Below are 24,547 nucleotides of genomic sequence, written 5' to 3'. Positions count from 1 at the left end.
GTTATCAGACGGTAAAACTCTGGGAGGGATTGGTCTTCAGAGTCATTACTCACACTTCCTGAAATCACACCGGCCGCTGCTGGCAGAAGTTCCCTGATGATGTTTCTGGTTGACTTCATTGCCATCCAGCAGCAAAAGATCTAACTTTACCAGCAGCATGATAACCAATGATGTAAGTACGACTCCTTCAACGGCAAATGTCCGAAAGTTGCTTAAAGATGATTTGAAATGAGAGATGGACTAAATCTGTGTTGCCAGTGACTGTAGAAATGAAGCTCACTGGTGTGCTTTTATCAAACATTGAATCTCACTCTCTCATAGAGAAAAACAACACTGAAGGATTTTACTTCACACATACATGTAGACAGGTCCATAAACCGGATCGAATTCTTACTATTGGCCACAAGTCACCCGTGCCGGCTGATGGGCAGCAAGAAGCCAACACTTTGCCAGTGTTGTGTTCAGTTAGTCCCATGGCAACTCTAGAGGACACTGCATTTTGGCTTTCCTATATTATGGTTATAATTTCTGCTTCTTGGTTTTGAAATAATTTGTTCAAAACGTCTGTTGAGGTTTAAGTAATTTGCTTGAAATGTTGGGATTATTTTCTTTTTGGATATTTTAGAGAGTTGTTTGAAAATGTTCAAGTATTTCAAGGAAAGTAGGAGGAATTTTATTTGCATACTTTGGAGAGTCTCATTAGAAAATTTAGGAAAATTGCTTCTGACTTTTGTTTTGCATCTTCATGGAGAATTTGAGAAATTTATTTGAAATTTTCTAGGAATCAGATTGGGATTTGAAAATGGGGTTGTCATTTAAAATTTTCAGGAATTTTCATGGAAATTTCAGAGTATTTGATTGAGTGTGTCCTTCATTTTCATGGGATCTTGAAGAATGTATCCGCAAAATTGTTTCGAATTTGCTATCAAATTTTAGGCCAAATTGCCCTTCGATATTTGGGGATTTTGCTTGAAAATTTTTTGGAAATTACTTGGAATTTAAAAGCTTTATGATAAAGTCTCACTGAAAGATTTGAGGACCATTTAAGGAAATTTTGGTGATACTTTTTATAGGACACTTTAAAAATGTGTATAAGACGAGGCTGATGGTTTAACGTATATGAGACCCTACTTATCCTGAATAAGTGGGTGAAACTAAAAGTGCTTACTTAGCCAGTGTTAATTTTGACAGCACTTTTAAATTTAGTTTTAGTTGTAGTCTTTTGCCAAAAATATCTTGTTTTGATCATAATTTAGTCATCTAAATTGTTTTAGTTTTAGCCTAGTTTTAGTTGATGAAACTTCCCAACATTTTAGTCAACGAAATTTACAATAAATTTAATCGACTGATTGGATCTCAAAAGCAGCTCTGATTGGATCTCCCTGATATCTCATCCCACCTTTCCACACAGCCAAAGTAGCTGTGATTGGATATATGCCTTACTTGCCCCTACTTTCTACATGACAAAATTAGATCTGATTGGATAAAGTCTCTGTCAAACATTTTTGGCTCGTTTTTATTTGTTGACTAAAGTGTCAATTAATTTTGTTTGATTTTTTGTCCATGTGCACTTGTTTTTATTAGTTACTGTCTCTTTTTTTTCCAGGGGAAAAAAGGCTGTTAATGATAACTTTAAGGAAAATAGTTAGTCAACAAAATGAACACTGTTCTTAACAAAAGCTCAGGTTTCAGGATGTTAACCCTACGCTACGATTAGCATATTCATTTTTGATTGGCGGTAGATTTGAAACCGGATAAGATAGATCAATCATTCTTTTTGCATATAAAATCTGGGGAGTTACACTAACATTTCACACAATCACCATGTTTCAGAGGGCTTTTTCGTTGCAGTGATGGGTTTGTAAAAATACACAATAAAGCGCACATAACAAAAATCTTGATAAATGAGACTGCGGGTATTTGCAGCACTTCCTACGTTGAAATAAACATCATCATGTTGTGGGCATGACCTGTCACATGATTCTTACGTGACCCCTCCCACAACAACAGGAAGTGGTGCATTTTCCCGGGTGTTGTAGTTCTTTTCGCAGAATACACTGAAGAGCTTAGCCTGCACACATACTCGCCCTCGCTCTCGTTTCACCCCTACTTTTTTTTACAAAAACACTCAGACACACAACCCACACACACCAGACATCCATCATACACACCTTTGACACACTTTCACACATATGTAGTTATGGAGCTGCAAAAACCTGGTCGCACGAAATAGTTTTACAGCTTACACAAAGCTTTCAAACTAATTACAGCATCAGATGAAGAGTCCAACTTCTCATCTGGCTCATTTTTTTACAAGTTACAAAATTGATTATATCTCCAAAAGCAAGTTATGTACAGACTCCAAATAAATTTCCTGTGGTTCCAAAGGATATTGTGCAACTTTTTTACATTTACAAATTTGAGGGATATAGCTGTGCAATTTCTGTATATTGAAATATATGTGGAAAAAAAACTATTTTCATTTTTTTTAGGTCTATTGCACTTCTAAGCTTTTTATTTTTGTATTTAATACATAAGTTAATACATATTATTAAAATTTGGTATATAAGGGTTATATTGATGTAAAGCAAATGAAAATACTCCCAAAAATTGCACCACAGTGTGTAAAAATGTAAGAATATGTCCTGGCGGACTTGCACAATGTGATTTTAAAGGGTTAACATGACTTTTCTACACAGACTTACAACGACTGAAGAATCGACTCTCCTATCCAAGACAGAGCTCAAACAGGGTGTACAAGTGCCTTTTAAGGACTGTTTTAAACCATAATCGTTCCTTAATGTGAGTATTTGTGCCAGTATAATTTGGTATGTGGGATGAGCTGAAAAAATAAAGCGTCTGTGTTCATTGTGATTTAGAAACATGTCTCAGAGTGCAACAATGTGGCATACTGACGTGTTTTTATCCAACAATGGAGCTTTCTCCCACAGAGGCAAATGTGACAAAAGGATTTAGCTTTGCAGACAGAACTTGCTGCAAGGATCAATTTATTGCTGGTTTGGTTTTTTTAATGCCTTTTGTCAACATTAAGCAAATTATAGAATCTAAGCAGCTGCATGCTGTAAGCTAAATGGATCATCATGGGGTAAAAAGCTGAGGGCATGTGACACATGTCAAAGGTTATAAATCAGAGTGGAACAGGTGCCCTTTGGTCAAATTTACACTTGCCACTTTGATGAGACTTCAGATTGGATTTCTGCACACTGTATTAATGTACCTCTGTGTATCTGGGCCTCACCTGGAAACACTCTCTCTAAAGCTTTACCTTTTATCTCTCTGCTGCACATGATGATTGGACAGTGATCACGATGTGGCCTTTTTCATATCAAAGATTCCAGATCACATCAGCTTTTTGGCTTGGCTGTAAAGTAACTGATGCATATTTTCCCTCTCATTTCCTTCAGTTTAAAAAGCGCTCTGTATATTTCAGCGGGTGTGTGTGAAGAATTTAAATGCAGCAAATGGATGAGCAGCCATAAACATCACTGCAGACATAAATGGGTGTGAACAAGAGTAACTTGTCACAGTCAGCGTGGACTGCAGATGTCCACAGTGCCGCATGGATTGAGTTTAGCTCATTTACATAATCACATTCAAATGACTTGATAAACTCAGACCCCAATGTCCTTTTATCTTCCCCCTGCTGACTCTTGAAACAGCCCTTTGACTGCATGTATGTGTGTGAAGAAACAGATGTAATGGAGGAAATGATTGTGAGTTTTTACTTGTGTGGGAGAGTCCAAAGAAGGTCTCCGTGCCAATGACCGTGGGCAGGCTTTAAAAGCCAGCGGCAGACAGAACCATCAGATCCAGTGCATCAAACAGCCGTGCCTTTTGATTTCTCATGTGTGACTCAATTGCGTTGTAAATCTCCAGTGACATTACTCAGCATAATTGGGGAGAAATTTTTCCTTGGTACATCGAGCAGGCAGCAGAAGCAGCTGTTTTCTGAGAAAGCATCCTGAACAGCAGAATTTTAAATAACAACAAGGCCACGAGTTTGACAAACAGAGAAAGTGTCGTGTGTTTGATGTGGACAGCCTATCAGAGCGAAAACAGACAGTGAAGACATGTGGGCAGCGAGCCCGCTTTGTTGGCTTACTGACAAAACTCACAGTATAGTTTGTTTTACAGGTTTAGTAACAGGAACACCTCACAGAGTATGAACCTGAGGATCAGAGGCATACAAAAATACAACTGCCAGGTTTTCAGCATTGCTGTATGCATATTATTATCCTTGGTTCATGACTATGAAGGTTGCATATTATAGTCAACAACCCCAATTCCAAAAAAGTTGGGTCACAGAGTAAACTGTGATTAAAAACAGAATGCAATGATTTGCAAATCCCTTAAAGCAGGGGTGTCAAACTCAAGTCTTGTGGGCCAAATTCGGCCCATGGTACAGTTACACCCAGCCCACCACATGACATCATATTTTTATTATGACTGGCCCACTGGATTAAGGTCTGCAGATTTCCTCCAGTTTAAAAATGTAAACTTAACCCTGATGATCCTTGTTAAGTCATGAAAATTAGAAAAAGTAAAGCGTTATAATACATCAGGAATGTGGGAGAAGATATTAAGTTATGTTTTTATTCATATTTTTAATTCTGCAGTTATGATGCAAGTTTATGTTTTTAAATTGTTATTCCATATTTTGACCTTTTCAATTCATAATTTTGAATGTTTATCTTATTTTTGACCTTTTAGATTCACAATTTTAAGTTTTAAATTTTAAGAAATATTTTGACCTTTTAAAGTCATCATTTTGAATTTAATCTCCCATTTTGACCTTTTTAGCTCCTTACTTTTACTTTTAATTTTAGAATTTCACCTTTGCAATCCTCCATTTTAGAATTTAAGTCATATTTTGACCTTTTAAACTCTAAAAGTTAAAATTTTATACGCTGTGACATTTTAAACCTATGATTCTTAATTTTATCTCAAGATTTGACCATTAAAATGATTATTTCCACTTCTGTCTCATATATTTTTCTTCAAAATAAAACATGATTTTGACTTTATATGCCATGTTTTGACCTTTTGACCTAACAAGTTCAACTTTTCATCTCAGATTTTGAGCCTTTAAACTTATTATTTTAACTTCATCAAATCTCAAAAGCATTTATCATCAGGGCTAAGGTTTTCTTTCCCCCATAATTAATTGCTGGTGAAAATGAGGTTGACCGTTTATGGTTGAATGTTGACCCTGTTCGGCCCTCAGGGTTAGACCAAAATTCAGAATTCGACCCCTGCTGTGATTGAGTTTGACACCCCTGCCTTAAAGCCATATTTTGTATTTACAATAGAACATAAACAACACAACAGATGTTGAAACTGAGACATTTTAAAAATCAAAATAGATTTTTACACTTTAGTTGTAGTTATTTAGTTAGTTTTAGTTAACAATAATAACCTTGATCACAACAGCATGGCTTTACAGTAGGAGAGTCTGGGGGCTGAACCAGCCTGCCTGCAATCCAGACCTTTCACCTAAAAGACACATTTGAAGCACCATAAAACACAAACGAAAGAAGACCCAGGACTGTTGAGCAGCTAGAATCCTACAGCTGACAAGAATGGGACAACATCCCTCCTGCAAAACTCATGCAACTGGACGCATTTCCCAGGTGTTTACAGACTGATGTTAAAAGAAGAGGGGATGCTACACAACGATAAACATGGACCTGTCCCAACTTTTTTTGATACATGTTGCTGCCATCGTATTCAACATGAGCTAATATTTTTCATGAAATGGTAAAATGTCTCAGCTTCAGCATCTGATCTGAAGTTTATGTTCTATTGTGAATAAAATAAGGGTTTAGGAGATTTGAAAAGAACTGTATTCTGCTCTGTTTTTCATTTTATAACCCAACTATTTTGGATTGGGGTTGTACTATTTCTATTTCTATTAGTATGACTGCCACTACTACTGCTCATAATATTAACACTGGAATAGAAAAAGAGGGATGATAAGCTGAGTTGCCAAGTCCCCCTACATTATCAGTTTAATCTATTGATATGAACTTTAGTATAAAGAAATCAAATGTAGAAAAAAAACAGGATTTATTCACATATTGCAGCATCTAACATCATATAGGTTCATTTACATGGGTATCTGTATATATTCATATGGTATCCATGTTTTAACAGAAGCAATTTCCATGCAATAAAACTCCCTGGGAATCTCATATCTTAGACAACCATAAAAATCTGAATTCTAGCCTGAGGTGAAACGTCTATGCTGATGATACTCTGGTTTCATCACAGTGACTGTCTGACAGCTCACTAGGTTGTGTAATGGGTAATCAGGGGCGAGATGGCGCCTTTCTCAGTCCCCACACACCTGAGCAGAGAAATGTCTGATTACATGGCCTCTCTGGTGTGTCGTTTCACCACTAGTTTCCAGGTGTGAGGCTACAAGCTGGCCTCTTCCTCTTCTGTTCCCTTTTTCTCTCATTGAAACCCAGCCAGCACTACACAAGGCTGTCTAACTCCACAGGTGCAGCATTGTAATATATCAAACATCTACTGTAATAAAAGACAGACAGTGATGAAGGCATCCGCTGTAAAAAGATCTAACCTGACACTGATGGTAGATAGGATCGATTATTGCCCTTTTTTAAATAACTTTGATCAGTTTCTTGCAATTGTTTCATTTGACCTGCCCTGTCAATGTCTTTGTTTGCTAGTAAGAAGGATGAAATAGTCATGTTTACACATGTATTTGCATGTCTAATAAACCTGCAGGAGAAAATAAAAAACCCCTCATACAGAGTTCGGTGTGTCACAGTGCCTTAAAGGTCATGTCCCATGTGTTCAGCAGTAGTGTAACAGTTTGAGGTAAAATTTAAGTCTGAGTGTCCTTTAGACAACCTCTCTGCAGTTAGAAAATCCTAAAAGTTATTTTTTTTTCTTTTAGTCCAACAATCCAACTACAGAGGAAGTTGAAGAAGGGGACATGCTCTGTTTTTACCTTGGGAAGGTACAGCTGCGGCTTGCTGGATTGCCGCTGTCTCCTGGCTCAGCTTCTTCTTTGCCTCCAGGACCGGGTTTTCAAACTGGGTTTTCTGGTTGATGTGGCTGCAACATAAACAGGCAGGGATTTAAAAGTAGTGACGCACATACACATGCACACACCTCTGACTTATTGAGCAAGCTGCACCATTTTTCTTCTATTAATTATGTATGCACCTTCCCTATAAATGATTTTCTAATCGAGGGAAGCTATAGTGGCTCCATTATACATTAATAAACACAGCACACATACGGTAAAGGCAGGCATGCCTCCTCTTCATGTGGGGGAACCACTTTGGCTTTCAGCCATTTAATATTGTAGGAAATGAACCTCACGACTGCCAGCAACATCCTGTTCCTCTACAAAAAGGTAAACAGCCTGTTGTCCCCCCGGCATAGAAACCACAGCCATTGTTTAACTCATTTTAAGATAAAACACCAGCAGCAAAAAGCTCCAACAATGTGTCTTTTAACCACAGTGACACGGTCACATTTTCTCTACTTTTAGAGTTGAAAAATTCAGTGCTGCCTTGTGAATAGAAAATCACATTCAACTAATTTTCATTGTTCAACGGTTTCCACATTGATCAGCAAGTAAGAAGAAATCAAAATAAAATCTGAAGGGACACTGAGTCACTTGAAAATGTATTTGTTAATGCATAACTACTGTGCGATAAAATGATTCACATGCATAAGAGTGAAATGAAAAAAAAAAATATTACCTAAGGGAAGCATATAGATGGAGAACAGGAGGGGCCCTAGGACCGAACCTTGGGGAACCCCAAATGACAGAGGGGGAGGCGGATGAAGAATTGTTAAGTGAAACTGTGTAAGTTCTATTTAAGTCAACTGTTTTCTTTTTATTCTCATAAAAGCCCTTCTAGGGACAGGTCTTGCAAATTAGCATTCACTATTCCAATATGGTGGTGTTCGTGACGGGGGCCCTCCCTATGTAAGAATAAAAGGCTCATTCTAAGTTAATAAAAACAAGATTATTTACTATATAATGGTGATTGAACACTAGTTTAGACAGACCTATTTGTGTGACGTTTCATTTTTACCTAGTTTGTTCTGCTAAATGCTATTAGCTTTAGTATTACACACATTCAAGCCTAACTGTCAGCTAAGAAGTGGGTGAATTCTAATATCTAAATAGGTTAGAGTGTAAAAATGTATGGAGTAAATTTTTTGATCCCTCAGAGTGCTCAGTAGGCTACTACATGTAGCATTTATTCCTCATTCAACTTAAAGGAGACATATTTTACCCTTTTAAGACAAGTTTGTACTGCTCTCAAAGGTCCCCAAAACGTGCCTGTGAAGTTGCTGCTGAGAAAACACTCTAGTATAGGATTTTTTGGATGTCTAAAACCTCCTCTATTTCAGCCCTTCTCAGAACGAGCTGTTTCTGTGTCTGTGGTTTTAAATATTAATTAGCTGTCTGACTCCGCCCCTGACCACACCCCTCTCAGGAAATGGATGCAGCACTCCTGATGTTACAGATACTTTTATCCAGAGTTTAGGACCTGACTGGGAACCATCAATCTCCCAGACCGTAATTAGGCAAGGTAATCCGCTGAGCTATCCAGCATCTCAGCTGGTAGCTGAGAGGGTCAGTAGAGGAGGGCGGAACTTTCCTCCAAGTGGGGGAAGGCCAACCAAACCTGGGGGCGGGTGTTAACACTCCTGGTGAGGTCGCCAGGTGTAAACACATTTCTAAACATTTTCACACATTTTCTAAAAGGTGTAGAAAGAGAGGGGGAGAGAGAATGGATTTTTCTGGTATTTCAAGGGGATTGTGGACAGGCCAGGGGCACATTTTTGTGTTAGAAAAGCCTGAAAAAGTTATTTTTGCATAGTATGTCCCCTTTAAGTAACAAGACAACTAATAAATTCAATATCAAGGCATTTAAAAAAAGTATTTTTGGCTTTTATGCCTTTATTTAGAGAGAAGGAGAGTGGAAGGAATCAGAAACCGTGATGAGAGAGTGGGGGAGAGACATGCGGGTAAGGAGTCACAAGCCGGACCTGAACCCAGGCTGCCCACGTACATGGGGCTGGATCTAACCATTAGAGGTCATCATAAATATTCAGTCCTTTGTACATGGCTGAAGTATGTTATCTTTCTAAGGCTGCTTCCATGAAGAGACAGGACTGAACTGTTTTCTTCCTAGAACTATAACCCAGCTCCCCTGATCTTAAATATTTATTCTCTTTTCAGTTGCTGATCAATAGAGAAGCAGCGAAAGGATAATGATTGTTTATAAGAGTTATGACCTGGAGTACAACTGTCGAACTATATTAAGGCAATTAGCTTCCCCTCAGGGACACATCGGAGAAAAATGGCTTCAATGTAAATATGGTGAATTGACTCCTTTTGTCCAGGCTGTCCATGTTTCTCTCTTGTGTCACATTAACCTAGGAGGGATGCTTTCTGCTGCAGGAGCAATAAACCAAATGCATTTCCATTTCTTTTTTTCATTGCAACAGATTGCTTCCCCTCCCTGTTTTCCCCCTCCATATATATGTGAAAATAGCCCCACTTCTCTCCACTGCCATGACAATGACTGTGTTTCACTGATTTTCTGCATGGAAGAAAAGCACTAAATCACATTTTGCACGCAGACAAATATATGCACATAAGAGAGTGCTGAGACATACACAGACACATCTTATACACACGCTTGTCAAACAATCACTGGCAGGAGACAAGAGGAACACAACCAGCATTGTGTTCACACACAGGTCACTGCCATGTTACCAGCAGAGCTTTATTTTGCCACCCACTGCTACAAGCAACAGCACAATCCTGATCCGGAACCTCAGCTACTCTCCTCACAAACAAAATGAGCTGTTTGCTACATCCATCTGTTTATTTTTAGACTGTATTGATTCATACCGGTCCACTGCTAATGTACACTAAGCAGCATAATATGTACTTGTGCTCTGAGCCCTCCGGTGAAATGCATTTGTATGTTATGAACAGCAGTTAGATAAAACAATTTGCACAAATGATAGCAATTGGAGTGGTTGGAAATTACAGATATCAATAAATCTATAAAACTTACTCGACATAGTATGTGCCATACTGTGGATCATCTATTTCCTCCCAGCCGTAAGGTAGCTCTGCAAAAAGAAAAACAGTTTGGTATTGTTTTGTGTAAAGATGCAAATCGAGAGCATACATAAAGATAACAGAGAGGAGCAAAGGAGACGAGGCTTGCACACACAGCATGTTAGAGAAAAGGGAGGGAAGTTAAACACTTCAGAGTCCGTGATACTGAGACTGCAGAACAGAGTTTTCTCACGTGTACTTGTACAGGAATTAAGGGCTATCATTTCAGAGATGGCAATGTTACACCAAATGTTAATGGCATTAAAACTGAAGTATTAAGGAGGTTAAATATTTATATCACATTCAAAAGCAATGAACCTGAGGCCCAATGACATGACCTTTGACTTTCATAATGGAAAGTGCATTAAGACCCCCTTTTATTATTGTGCTGCCTGATGCTACAGTCAAAAAAATATATATTCTCATTAATCTACACTCAGTGCCCCAAAATGACAGAGATATCAGAATAGTAGATTTTAAAAACTAAGAAATACCTGAAATATCACATTTATGAGACCCTTTGCAGAAACACTTGAAATTAAGCTGATTAAGCTTTCATGCACTGTGCACTGAGGAGAGGCTTACATCTAGCCATTCTGCCATGAAGCCCAGATAGGTGGACGGCTGCAGTGATGGTTGTCCTTCTGGAACTTTATCCCATCTCACACAAGATCTCTGGACCTCAGTCAGAGTGCTCTCAGACAAACATTAGAAATGTTTTTTTAAAACTTCAAATTTATATCTGTAATTGTTTTATGTAAGTGTGACCTTTATAGTCATTTTCATCATCACCAGTCTGATGATTTCAATGCATTTTGGCAGTCTCTCCTTTGTTTCTATTGACATTTTCTGAATTTCTTCTGTACTTGACTCAACATTATTGTAAATGAGGGTGCTCCTCAATGATATCTTGAGTATTAATAAAGGTTGATTGAACTTTTCAGGTTCCAAACCAATTTTTCTCTGGTTTTAACACACCAGCCAGTTCAAAAATAGGTTCAGGAACCGGCACGGAGCCCCCCAACTCTGAAAGGCCTAACAGAGTGACCATCAAGTTCTTGGTCACCTCTCTCTCTGAGGCCCTTCTTCCCCAGGTGCTCAGTTTGAGGTGACCAGCTACTGGAAGAGTATTCTACATATATAACCAATGTGGATGGACAAATGTACAAAAACAAGGTAAAATGGTTCTCTATTTAGTCTTTCCCTGTCTGTTTCGACTCTGACTTGTTAGCATGCCTGCCAAAATGAAAATCAAGGCATAACGCAGCAGTTACGCAGCCACTGTGCACCCAACCTGACACACCCACCAACTCTGACTATCATGGATGCAAAGAAATAAATTTAATTCTAGTCATGCTGTAATATAATGATATCTATTAATATATTTTGCATGTAATCTATTTTTCATGCTCTCTAGATCACTTTAGCAAGCACTCACTGACTTTTAGCTTCGTGTTTTAAAGCTTCTCTTAGTATCTTGTTTTTTTTTTCTATTCAGCTTCTCTGTCAGCTGATTTTGTCCTGTAAATACATTATTAACAGAGTTTTTTTTTTTTACAAAAAAGGTCCTTCTGCTGTTTTTCAAGTGTCGGTATCACTCACTGTGAATTTCTGTCTGCGTTAAATACACATAAAGGCACTTTCAGTCTGAGTGCTGTAAATCCACTTGTCTGACACTGACACTGCTGACATTAAAAATCCCTCCTTAGACATAATCGACCTTCTTTCCGTCTGCTTTGTTGGCCATAAAGAAGCTAAAGTGGTAAACTCAGTGTGCTTCATAACCAGAATAAAAAAATCTATTATAGCTCTCTCCTTAAATGTATGTTTTGTTTTATAAATTTTCATGCTTGAAGCCAGCTATATTTTACTGGAGTCATGTATGTTAGTGACAAAACATGAACACACGACTCTCGATTATTTATTGCAACTCTTTGGTGGTTGTCACATGATCAGCGCAAGATTTAACCCATTTAGACGGCTGTAAGTACAGAAATAGTTAGCAGTGTATTTCTTCCCCATCTCTGAAATGCAGAGTACAAGAAAGCAGGCATGAAAAAGCCCACAATAATTTAGTGAACATTTCCCAGGTTTCAACAAGCAGGCCGGCTGGCAGGCCTGATGTACGTCATGCCCTGATGAACATATCAGGCGGAGGGAGAGAAAGAAGAGAAGAGAGAGAGAGAGAAGAGCTGTTCACGCAAGACAGAGCTTTGGATTTGCTTTTCAGAGGCATCACACCAACTTGCTTTCTATCTGCCTGTAAAAATCCATTAAAATCCGGCTGGAAGGGTCCAAGTCTTTCAGCGGAGGCCGCTCTCTGTCTCTGCCAGCACTTAAGCCCACATTAGCATCCGGGGGATATAAAGGCACGTCTGGAATTCCTCAACCACTGCTCGAGATTTCCCAAAAATTAGGCCACATGGCGGTGATGCCTGGGGTGACTCTTAGGTTACACGTCATCGCAGAGAGAAGACACACAGTCATGCTTTACCCTGTTTGGGTATTTGATTAAATGTGCCAACATGGGTAAAGAGACAGATCACATAATGTAGGGAATATATAATAGATCTAGATAGATGCATACACAGTGTGTTTACAGTAGGGATGGCATTCCTGACAGAGATGGGAGTTAGTAGGGATTCTTAGTTACTGAACTTTGGTGGTCTGTCAAAATGTTGTTTAGTTTCTAAGAATGTTCTCCCTCTACTCTTTACATTCTTAAAACAGCAGTCTTTCTATATGTTAATATAATTAACATATAGATAATTAACAATTAATAAATTTAATATTAGAATAGAATTAATAAGATAATATAATTATCTAGGTTAATCAATGATTAAATACTTAACTAATTATTTTTTTGGGTTGTTTGCCCTTCTTGTGAACATGATATCTAAAGAATGCTTAAAGAGATTTTCATTAAACTTTTCACGAATGTCAAGTCTGTGTCAAGGATGAACTACTAAGATTTTGAATGTCATATGCCAAAGGTCAAGGTCACTGCAACTCATTTTTACCACTTGCTTGCAACCCAGATACCTCAAGAACACTTGTGGGGATTTTTTTTCAAACTCTGCACAAATGTCAAGTCTGCATTAATAATAAACTATTGACATTTTGGAGGTCATAGGTCAAAAGTCAAGGTTGTTGCACCTTGTTTTCATCCCTTGCTTGTAAATATGAAATGTCAGAGAACTTAAGAGATTTTCTTCAAACTCTGCACAAAAATATTCTCCGCAACAAGGATTAACAGGTTAGATTTTGGGGGTACAAGGTCAGAGGTTAATGTCTTCAAGGTTCATGGTCTTCCATTCTGAAGATAACATCTCAAAAGTGCTTTAAGGCATTTTCTGCAAACTTTGCACAAATGTCAAGTATGTACCATTGATGAACTATTAACATTTTGGAGGTCATAGGTCATTGGAACTCATTTTTATCCCTTGCTTATGAACAAGATATCTCGATAATGAATGGTGGGATTTTCTTCAAACTTTGCAGAAATGTCCATACTAACTGACTGACTGTCACAGGTCAAAAGTCAAAGATAGCCTACTGAACTCCACAACCCCACCTTGTTTGTGAACATGCTATCTGAAGAAAACATCGAGGGATTTTCTTTAAACTTTTCCCAAATGCCCACTCTGACTTGAGGATGAACTGATTAGATGTTTTCATCTCTTGCTTGTAAACACAATATCTGAAGAATACTTAGGGGGATTGTCTTTAAACTCTACACAAACGTCTTCTCTGCAACATGGATTAACAGATTAGATTTTGGGTAAAAGGTCAAAGGTTAAGTCTATTAGGCATCAAGCTTATTCTTTTGATTGTGATGATTGTGAATACTTGAGGGCATTTTGTGCAAATTGTGCTCAAATGTCACCTGCCATTAGTGGCTCATTAGATTCTGGAGGTAACAGGTCAAAGGTCAAGCCTACTCTTTCTCATTGTCATTCATTGTGAATGAGATGTGCCAAGAATGCTTTGAGAAACTTACATTTTTAATTTTAATTTCGGATCTTAATAGATTTGAAGAACAAAGGCCAAAACTCAAGGCCATTTGGCTTCATAATAATTGTAAACATGATATCTCAAGAAAACTTTTAGGGATTTTCTTCAGACTGCACAAATGTCTTCTCTGCAACAAAGATTAACACATTGCATTTTGGGGGTACAAGGTCAATGGTTAAGGTCATGTGGTCTCATCTCAATTTTTTCTGAAGGTGATATGAGGTATTTCCTGCAAACTTTGCACAAATATCTTCTTCACAACACGAATTAACAGATTGAATTTTGGAACACCTTGGTTAAAAATCAAGCTAACTGAATCTCATGGTCATACCCTGTGGATGTGGTGTCTCAGGAATGGCAAGGGGAATGTTCTTGAAACTTTTAGGAGGTCTTTTCTTTGCCTCAAGGATAGTCTGATTAGATTTTGGAGGTTGCAGGGTCAAAAGTCAAGGTCACTGGGCCTCCTGGTCACCCCTTGCATGTAACAAAGATATCACAAGATTGCTTTGAGTGATTTTCTTCAATCTTTGCACATATGTCCACGCTGACTCAGGGATTAACGGATTTGATTTTAAGGCTACAAGGTCAAAGGTCACCGTGACCTCAAATCTTGTGCCTGCATTAAAAAAAATGCATTGAGGCATTTTTGCCAAATATTGCAGAAACCAACACTTGGGTTGTGTCCAAAATCACACACTTGTTTCCCTACACACTATTCACTTCAAAGTGAGCTTCGAGTGGACTTAAAGTGCATTCATGAGGACAATAAAAAAAACAATTTTAACTACTCTGGCAGCAGAAGATGACATCATTGCCGTTTCACAATAAAAATGTGCAGCATTAACACCTCATAGATATCCATGGCCAAGCCTAGGGACTGAAAATAACAGTGTTTTCAGTTAAAAATAATAGCATCTTCACTGTGTTGCCACAAATAAAATTAAATGCTAACACTGTTTTTTGATGTGTTATGTATTTCAATATCTTGTGTCTGCCCCTGTAACTGTATTTTCTGTTTCCATATGCCTTGTTTTTGCTTTGTGCATCACTTTGAATTGCTTTTTGAAATGTGCTCTATAAATTAGGTTGCCTTGCCTTGTTATTCAATCGCAACAGATGTAGCATAGTGAGAATTACTTGACTTATTATACTTTCACACTTGCATAAAAGTCCTGAAATTGTCTGTAGTCTTCAGGGTGAGCTGCCAAATTTTTTGCTCGGACTTGATCCAGAAGTTTCCCTGCCAGCCCTCTTGAATTTTTTCTGCATGAAGCCAGAGAGAGTGGACTGAGAATGTAGCAGGATATCATCAGTAGGACTGGCTGCAAGCAAGGGGTAGGGGGTGGTGATTTTTATTTCCTGCAGTTGGTGCACGAGCATAGATTTCTAGCACACAACCAGTGCAATCTCTGTGCACTTAAACTGCAGCATTATACCCTCTGTTTGCCAGTATGTTCTCCTCCACTCTTCTATTGATTTTGGTGATTCAGCTGAGCAACAAAAAGAAAGATATAAAGGTAAATATTCACATTATAGCTTCGTGAGGTGGGTATGCACCTCAAGGTTTATATAATCAGCTAGATCAGGAGGATTCAAGGGGCAGAGAAATTTTAAGACTGCATCTGTGAAAACAGCCTCTGATGAAACTGACAAGAGGGAAGCGTGGTACCAAAGACGAGGTGTTTATTAATGTAATATCTGTAACCAACAGGAAGGAACTGAGGGGACATGGATGAAAAACAACCAGCAGATATTGCCAAAGTCGTAGGCGCAGAGCAGAGAGACATTCCCCATCCAAATTATTTCCACATTGCAGCAGTCTATCTTCAGTATTTCAAAATAATATTTTCTATCTTTATTTAAGTTAGAATGATTTAAATTTCACAGTATTGATACATCCTACACATTTTTCTGCTTAACCTTTTTAAGGACTGGCCATTATTTAGGGTCTCTAATAAAAAAATGTCTATAATTAATATGTATCTCTGCAACTGCAGGGACTATCTGAATAATCAAGGCATCTATTTGAGGCAGTCTTGTGAAAGTTGGTTGGATGTTAAAGTAGAAGCATCTACAGTGCCTAAAAAAGTACTCACCCTGTTGGATATTTTATCCCTTTATTGATTTTATAAATCAGCCATGTAAGTCAATATAATTTGTCTGTTTTTGCAAAAAAAAAAAGTCTTAATTGTCAAGGTGAACACAGACTCCTTCAAAGGAAATAAGAATTTGTAAGATAAATAAGTAACTGTATGAATATTCACCTCCCTTAAAGTGACTGACGTAATTCAACAGATGTCCAGCAGATTGGTGCTAGTAGTCTTACTCTAGGAAATGGGGCTCATCTGAGTGCAGTGAATGTGTCTCAAGTGATTATAGTATAAAGACACCTGTGTCTGGAAGGTCCAGTCACTGGTAAATCAGCATTCCTGGCTTCCATTGCAACATAAAGAACACTCAAAGCAACCCAGAAAAGGTTATTATAATGCTTAAGCCAATCAGGGGATGGATACAAAAAAATCTAAGGCCCTAAACATCACCTGGAGTTCAGTTAAATCCCTCATCAAGAAATGGAAGGAATATGGCACATGTGTAAATCTGCCTAGATCAGGTCGTTCTCCCAAACTGAGTGACCGTGCAAGAAGGAGACTAGAGAGAGAACCAAGACACCCATGTCTACTCTGAAGGAGTTACAAGCTTCAGCAGCTGAGATGGGAGAGACTCTGCATACAACAACTGTTGCCCTGGTTTCTCCCCTGTCAAAGCTTTGTGAAAGAGTGGTGAAGAGAAAGACACTGTTGAAGAGAAAGGCATGTGGGAGACTCCATGGTGATGTGGAAGAATGTTCTTTGGTCTGAAGAGACCAAAATGGTGCTTTTTGGCCATCAAGCAAGACGTTAGGTTTGTGCACATCACCCCAAACACACCATCTCCACTGTGAAGCCCAGTGGTGGTAGCATCATGCTGTGGGGATGCTTCTTGGCAGTCAGCTCTGGGAGGCTGGTAAAGGTAGAGGGTAAAATAAATTATCAAAATTTAGGAAAATACTAAAGGACAATTGTATTTAGTATGCAAGAGAACTGCAGCTTGGGAGAAGATTTGTTTTCCAGCAAGACAATGACCTGAAGCATACAATGAAAACTACACAGAAATGGTTTAAAGACAACAAGGTAAATATTCTTGAGTAGCCAAGTTGAAGACCAGACCTCAATCCAATAGCGAATTTGTGTCTGGACTTGAAAAAGGTTGTTCAAGTCTGATCCTTGTGTAACCTCACAGAGCTTGAGCAGTTTTGCAAAGACAAATGGAGTCAACTTACAGTGTCCAGATGTGCAAGCATGACTGAGACCTATCCACACAGACTCAGTGCTGTGATTGCAGCTAAAGGTGACTCTACTAAATCCTGACTTGAAGGGGGTGAAAATGTTTGCGGTCACTTTTCTTTACATTGCGTATTTTTATTTAACTGACAATTCTTTGAAGAAATCTGTTTTCACCAAGACATTTAGGAGTTTTTTTGTCAAAAAATATAGACAATAAAGACAATAAAATGGTGGGTGAATACTTTTCTGAATACTGAATGCTAACTGATAAGGATGAATGAAGTTGACAAAAAAAAAAAAAGATTCAAAATGTTAGAAGAGTATCCCTTAGAAATGATGCAGTTGCAGCTTTACATCACTAGCAAATCATAGAAATAAAACTTAACATTACCTATGACAACTTTTGTGCTTTTAATGTAATTCAGAGCAAATTTGGAAAAGTTTTTGTACAGAATATTCAGGCAGAATCTCCAAAAATGTGTGAAATTGACACATTTTGGACACATTTGGTACCATGTGTGCCATTTAAAAATTTCTAGGATACCAAACTTGATATTTAAGGTGTCCATTTTATCAAAATCCAACATTTTTGCTCTCCTTGTATGACCTCCTTTTCTTCCCAAATAAAATTAAACAGACCAACTATCATTTCTCCTACAAAGACAAGCATACAAAGAAACTGAAGTTTGATTCCAAATGGAGCAGATTTATTTACAAATTGCAAAAACACAAAGTGGAGCAACATGGATGGAATTTCTGAAATTGGCTGAGTTTTAGCTTTGATATGACACCTTGTTTGTGTGCACGGCATGAAGTAGCCTGAAAAAGCATATCATTAGTGGCTAAAATCTTAGTTTAGGAGGTGCTATGATGATTTTCTTAAGTGGTCATTACTTTGCTTGGTGTTTGATTTGTGTTAGGTGTGGAGAAAGGTGGCTTACATGAAGCTCGTAGCCTAATTAGCTGTGTTTAATTTGATGTGCAACAAGCATATATTGGTTAATGACTAGCGTGCTCTTTGATATACTTTTTCACTGAAATTGCCAGCAGAGCTCAGGTGGGTTCTGTGCAGGCTCAAAGGTAAAGGAACGACAGCAACAGTTATTGAGATTTCCTAGAGCTTGGGTGATGTGCCAACATAATCGATTTCATCGATTATGTTAATATGTCGATTTACATCCAATGCGTCATGGGAAAAAAGATGGCTGCACCCAGTCAGAGTATATAGCATACTGAGAGGAAAACCCTGCTAGTCTAATATTAGGGAACTCTGAACAGAATCCTAACAACATGATGCCCTGCAAGCTCCTCAAAGCAGAAACTATAAAGTAGTTAACTTTTTAGTCCTGACAGAACATTAAGTATTCAAACATTTCTTCTCAAAAGGAATGTGTTGCTGTACTCTTTATCGTATCAGCCACATTGAAAGTCCATGTAAAGTGATTAAAAAATGTATTTCAGGCTTGCTGTATGACAGGCCACTGTGCTATGAACCACCAGAAAACCTCAGTGAAAAACATCTCTAAGTTTATAAAATTAATCTTAAATATCTTGAAAAATGAGGAAGTAAAATCTGCTTAATAATGGTGCGGGTGTGTCAGTTAAATGAGCCGAAGAAATATGATCCTTTCAGATTTGGAAAAATGCTACAACCTGAAAGGAGGGCCCATCTATCTGCTATGCTGCTATGTTACAACTCTCACTCGTAGTTTCATTTCATCCCGTGGTTTCATTTTCTCATTCTGCATTTCACTCTTAACTTTTCTGACTCATGTGATGTTGTGTCTTTTCCCATTTACAAAACGTCTTTGCTGTTAAACTGCTGCTGAAAACACTCCATTTTCTAATGTTGCTCTTCAAAATAATAGTCTGCAATGATGACAGGCATTTGAGAATTTTCTCGTGACAAACTTGGCAGGAGTAGAATGCACCTGTCACCACATACTCTCCAAACCTTTAGCACTGCAACACTGACAGATAGGAGGTATTTTATTATTGCTGTGTTGAGAGAGACAAAGCCACAGTCTGCTTCTTTTAATCATCCAGGACCTAAGATAAGTGAAATATGGATTAAAACACACCTTCAGCAGGTAAGATGCTTTTGTCTGCTGCATCTGGTTCAAGTGAAAAATAGACAAGCACTCCAGCAATTAGCCAACTCCCTGACCTACCTGTGAACTATGGCAAGGGTGAAGCTGCCTGGCTCTGCGCCAGGGACACAAATAACTCTGTTATGATACTTTCAACAACACATAGACAACCATGATTGGTAGATTGGGTAGATACCTCACAGTGATGAATTTATTCTCATATTTATGTTGTTTTTTATATTGGTTGATTATGAGTCGCTATTCAAAGCAGTTCCAGTCTGCAGTGACAAAGAGGGACACATCTCATGCTGTCTCTTTTTCTCTCTATTATGAGCTATTCAGGCTCTCTCCTTCAGTTTCATGACAACAGAACAGCTTGCCATAGTTCATCACTGCCCATGTGATGTCTGTTTTGGGAACACAACATGGCGGCTGATGCCGAGCTAGGGGAAGAAACAACTGAAAATGGATTATAAAGAGGATAATAAGACATTCAATGTCAGAGTTACTGGCGTGGATTTACTCTTTAAATGCCCCGGATAGTCACCCAAGTTCTGGACTTGTTAGAAAAGCTACCGTAGGGGCTACAGAGGCATGGATAGCATCATTAGAACGGTGAAACAAAGGGATTACAGAGGGGGAAAAAAGTAAGTGGCTACCTTATGATTCAAAAGTTATTTTACTTTTAAAAACCCATGTCTTTTCTAGTCATATACAACAACATCAGACGTTTAATGACAAAAATTAAAATATAAATAAAGATAATTGCAAAATTTGCGACTATAATAAATTGATTAAATTAAAAGAATGCTTGATTCACCCCGAAAAATAGATTTTTGATTTATCGATTTCCATAAACTAGAAGATTAAAAAATTGATTGAAAAATAACAAAATAATTGTTGGGTGCAGCCCTAGAATTTCCTCACAGTCAAATAATAATTTTCACTCAACTTAGTAGTGATAAACTGTTGCAGCTCTTTTTAAATATCTCCATGGCCGAATGTTCAACTAGTTCTACACAATAACATCCAGTAGAAATGTTCCTCAGGGCTACTTTTAAAGTTTATACTGCCAGCATATACTAGAGTGTGCACTTTCTCTTTAATTTATTGAAGAAGTCAAATTTTCTTCTTTTACTTAGATCTTCTTTACTCAAGGGTTTTCTCCTTCTGTTTGAATAAAAAGTCTGTGTATACTCTGTCAAACTGAGCTGAGTGCTGCAGCTATGTACCTCCATCCTCGCACTTCTCTGGAGGCTTCGCCTTCTTGGCCAGGCGGGGGTCCAACCATGTGGTCGTCTTGGTGTTGTGGCTGTGAAACAACAAAGAGCAGCAGATAAATAGAGACCTGTGAAAGCAGTGGCATGAACAAAAGTAAGTCCAGAGACAATACAACCACATTATCCTGGTTTAATTCGCCCTCATGCACAAAGGAAGTGGATCCATGTACCTACACCTGATCCGCCAGTTTAGCTGTCACATTATCACATTCATAGGGGGGAAAAACACGACAAACCAGCTCATCCTCACATGTGTTAAAGAGCTGGAGTGTGTAATCAGGAGGAAAATCACAATGGTCCTCTGATATCTTCAGAGACAAGCTGCTGAGAGCCAAATATGAATAAAACACAGACTCCTGCAGGCCTCAGTGAGGAGGTTTGTTTACTGAATCGAGCTACATTCAAAGTATTGATTTTTTTCAGTGACAGAGCTTAACTTGTCTCTATATAAGGTACAGAAAACAACAACAGCAGCAGCAGGAAAAAATCAGACTACTTTCTCCACCTTTCTAAAGCTTTTCCACTTAATAAATATGCGACTTAGCATCATCCAAACCCCTCTCAGCCCGGTTTACAATTCTAGAACGATCAGTATGTGTGCAAATTATCCAATTCATTCTGATCTTCCTCGTGTTGTTGTGAAGCTGCCGCTTTCCCAATCATCCAGTAATGAGAAATGATGCACTCGTAGATCACAAACCCATCATTACACACAAAGAATCACATCTAACCACGCTGCTGTGCTGATTAGATACTGACAGACAACATTTAGACAGCTTCTATTATGTAGAAAGAGAGGAGGAGTAAACATAAAGCTACATAAGCATGTAGATAATCTTACAGTTGGCTCCCACAGCAGCTGGAAGATGACATAATTAGCAAGGAACAATTCCCAAGATGAAAAAACGCAGCACATTTCAACTCTCATCATCCAAGCTTTAAAACATACAACACATGATCAAAATGTCTGCAGCCCCCTGATAGTGCTTCTGTTTCTCTCTGTGTCCCTGACTGCCATCAGTGAACTGCTACCTTCTGGCGACCGACAAATATTTTAATTGAAACAAATAAAGCAATTTCCTAACATAGGTTTACTCAATCAGGACTAATTTGCATGTTTTGTTTGGGACTTTTCCAGATAAAAACAGATTTGTTGCACTAATACGCTGCTTTCATTGAAGCAGGCCGGCTGATTAGGACTGTCGTGTTCATGGTAATGAGGGAACTTTTCACCCAATGGTGTGGCTCACTGAGGTGAGCTAAATATGTTGTGACAACAGGGTGCCAGGCTTTGGCCACGGAAGGAGTTCTCATGAGTGGAGATAATTATTTGTTGATATATTCTGATAGCATTTATTTGCAATATGTGACTACCTCTCTCACTCTGCCTGCTTGTCTGCATGCATGCTCGTCTCTGAGTCCTATTTTCTTCTTCCACATTTAGTGCAATAAAAAAGTATTCACCCCTTTCCTAACTGCTTGTTCTTTTGCATATTTGTCCCACTTAAACGTTTCAGGTAATAAGAAAGTAACATTAGCTAAAGATAACCCAAGTTAATACAAAATGTTTTAAAAGTAAAGGGCTGAGCAAGTCAACCCAGACATCCCTCACCCCACCAACACTTGCCAACTCCTTTTGGGCGATCCTGAAGTGCTCCTAGACCAGACAGGATATAAAATCCATCCAGCACATTCTGGATCTTCCCTGAGGCCTCCTCCCTGTCAGATGTGCTCGAAAGACCTCTAAAGGGAGGTTTTTTTTAATTAACCTTTATTTAACCAGATAAAAACCCATTGAGATCAGGATCTCAGGTTCCGGGGAGGATTCCTGATCAGGCTCCTCAACTGGCTCCAAGTGGCTCCAGTCCTAGTCCCCTCTGGATGTCCGAGGACCTCGCCCTGTCTCTAACCTGCAATTTCCACATAGGACGACTGCACCACACACCGAAGCGCCCCGCATTCGGTCCAACCGAAGGCGAGCGATCTCGCCCACCGGAAGCAAGTCCAGACCACTGCACCATGGTGCACAGCCCTCATCAGCAGCAAGAGATCACAGGAGAACTGCCAGTTCAAGCAGGAGTAGTATGTCAACAGCAGACTATTTTACCTTTTGGAGTTAATTTATAATCCCTTCTGGTATAAGTCCATGATATTATTTCTTCCACCATTGGGTGAGTACATTAGGAAGTTAAAAGGTTAACGTTTGCTTAAAGGATCTGTGGTTTTAAGCAAAATTCTTTGGCTAAATACCCCCAAAAGTTAACTTTTCCTCATCAATGGTGCTGTTGTAGCTCTGTGACCCACTGACCTCTCGGTGACCCTTTGCTCTCGCTGCAGGATGAGACGTAATGTTGATAAAGTAATGATTTACGATCAGGAGTTTGTGCATTGGGTTGTATTTTGAAAGAACCGGATATTCTATGCTTGTGACTTCCCCCTCTGGAGCTTTCTGATTGACGGGTATTGACGCGGTGTGGCAGCGGCCGGCGATGAAAATAGACCTGCAGCGTATCTTGAACGAAGTGGAGCAAAGTGTCGGTCCAGTTAGCGCCACTCCCGGTCTGGAGCGGCAGCTGTGGAAATGCTCTGATAGACTAAAGAGGGAGCGGTGTGCTCTGCAGTGCGATTCGCCGGCAGTTCGCGGCGTGTTTGCTGTATGTGTAAATTGGAGGTAAGGCTGAGCAGCCACCCTCCAGAGAAAACTCATTTCAGTCGCTTGCATCCACGACCTCATTCTGTCAGTCATTACCCAGAGTTCATGATCATAGGTGAGCATTGGGAGGTAGATCTCAGGTGAAAGCTTTCCTTGTAGCGTGGGTGTGCTAAGAGTGATCTTCCCCTCTCCGATCTGCTCGGAAGACAATCAGACACAGTACTAATCAAGTTCGTATCAAACTTATTGGCAGAGCTTGAATTTGACGTTGCAGGTTGTTTTACATTCACATGGTCCTGAATATCTGTTGGGGTGGCAGGTAGTGGGGGACAGCCATTAGGGATGAATGGGAATAGATGCAAGTTAGTACTTTAAAGCTCTAAATATGTCAACCATTGTCTCACCAGATGAAGGGGGACAACAGTCCATAGGAGTCTTGCACTGAACTAAGAGGCTGAGCCCCTTTAGCTTATGAAATCCCTCATTTTGTCACAAACATGCTTTTGATTGAAACTGTGATGCATTATCAACCAAATAAACCTTGTAGGGAGAACGATCAAGTTATCTTGAGCGTTCACGAACAAACGTAAGCTATGACACGACTCCTCAATGTGAGCCACAACAGCTAACTCCTAATTGAGTGCCAGTTTCCTTTCCTCCATCTTTCTTCGTTATTCAATCCACATTTAAAAAGCAAAATCGGAGTGTGTGTGACACTGCTTGTCTCGAGTTATGATGGAAGCTTTTTTAAATTCTTGCCTGCTGCCACTTCTCTCTCTCTCTCTTATTTTTTATTCACTATTTTTTTGCCTGAATATTTCACTACTTTCAGAGTAAGAAGTGAGAATTTTTTATTTTGATACTTGAATGCTTGACATATTCGTAAACGGCTTAAAACGTGGCCTTTTTGGTAGTATTTCTCAATGCAGGAATTAATTATTTATATCCACTGCTGTGTGACGTCATCTATAGCTAGATTTAAGCCTATTTTACACAACAGCGCCGTAATGAAGCCCCTCCATCATTTAACCGTCAGA

General features: G+C 38.8%; 1 protein-coding gene across 2 annotated transcripts in view; it reads right to left on the bottom strand.

The window, feature by feature from the left end:
- Positions 1-24,547, bottom strand: part of LOC121506925 (membrane-associated guanylate kinase, WW and PDZ domain-containing protein 3) — a 395,012-nt gene that overhangs the window by 49,971 nt on the left and 320,494 nt on the right. For both annotated transcript variants that reach the window (XM_041782974.1, XM_041782975.1), the window contains exons 6-8: positions 20,810-20,889; positions 10,104-10,161; positions 6,998-7,104 (exon numbers count right to left, since the gene is read on the bottom strand). In XM_041782974.1, coding sequence (XP_041638908.1) covers positions 6,998-7,104; positions 10,104-10,161; positions 20,810-20,889 — 245 coding nt within the window. The remainder of the gene's footprint in view (positions 1-6,997; positions 7,105-10,103; positions 10,162-20,809; positions 20,890-24,547) is intronic.

Source organism: Cheilinus undulatus, linkage group 3 (genome assembly GCF_018320785.1).
Source record: "Cheilinus undulatus linkage group 3, ASM1832078v1, whole genome shotgun sequence".
Classification (NCBI taxonomy): Eukaryota; Metazoa; Chordata; class Actinopteri; order Labriformes; family Labridae; genus Cheilinus; species Cheilinus undulatus.
Note: the sequence above shows the minus strand (reverse complement) of the source record. Positions and strands in the feature narration are given on the sequence as shown.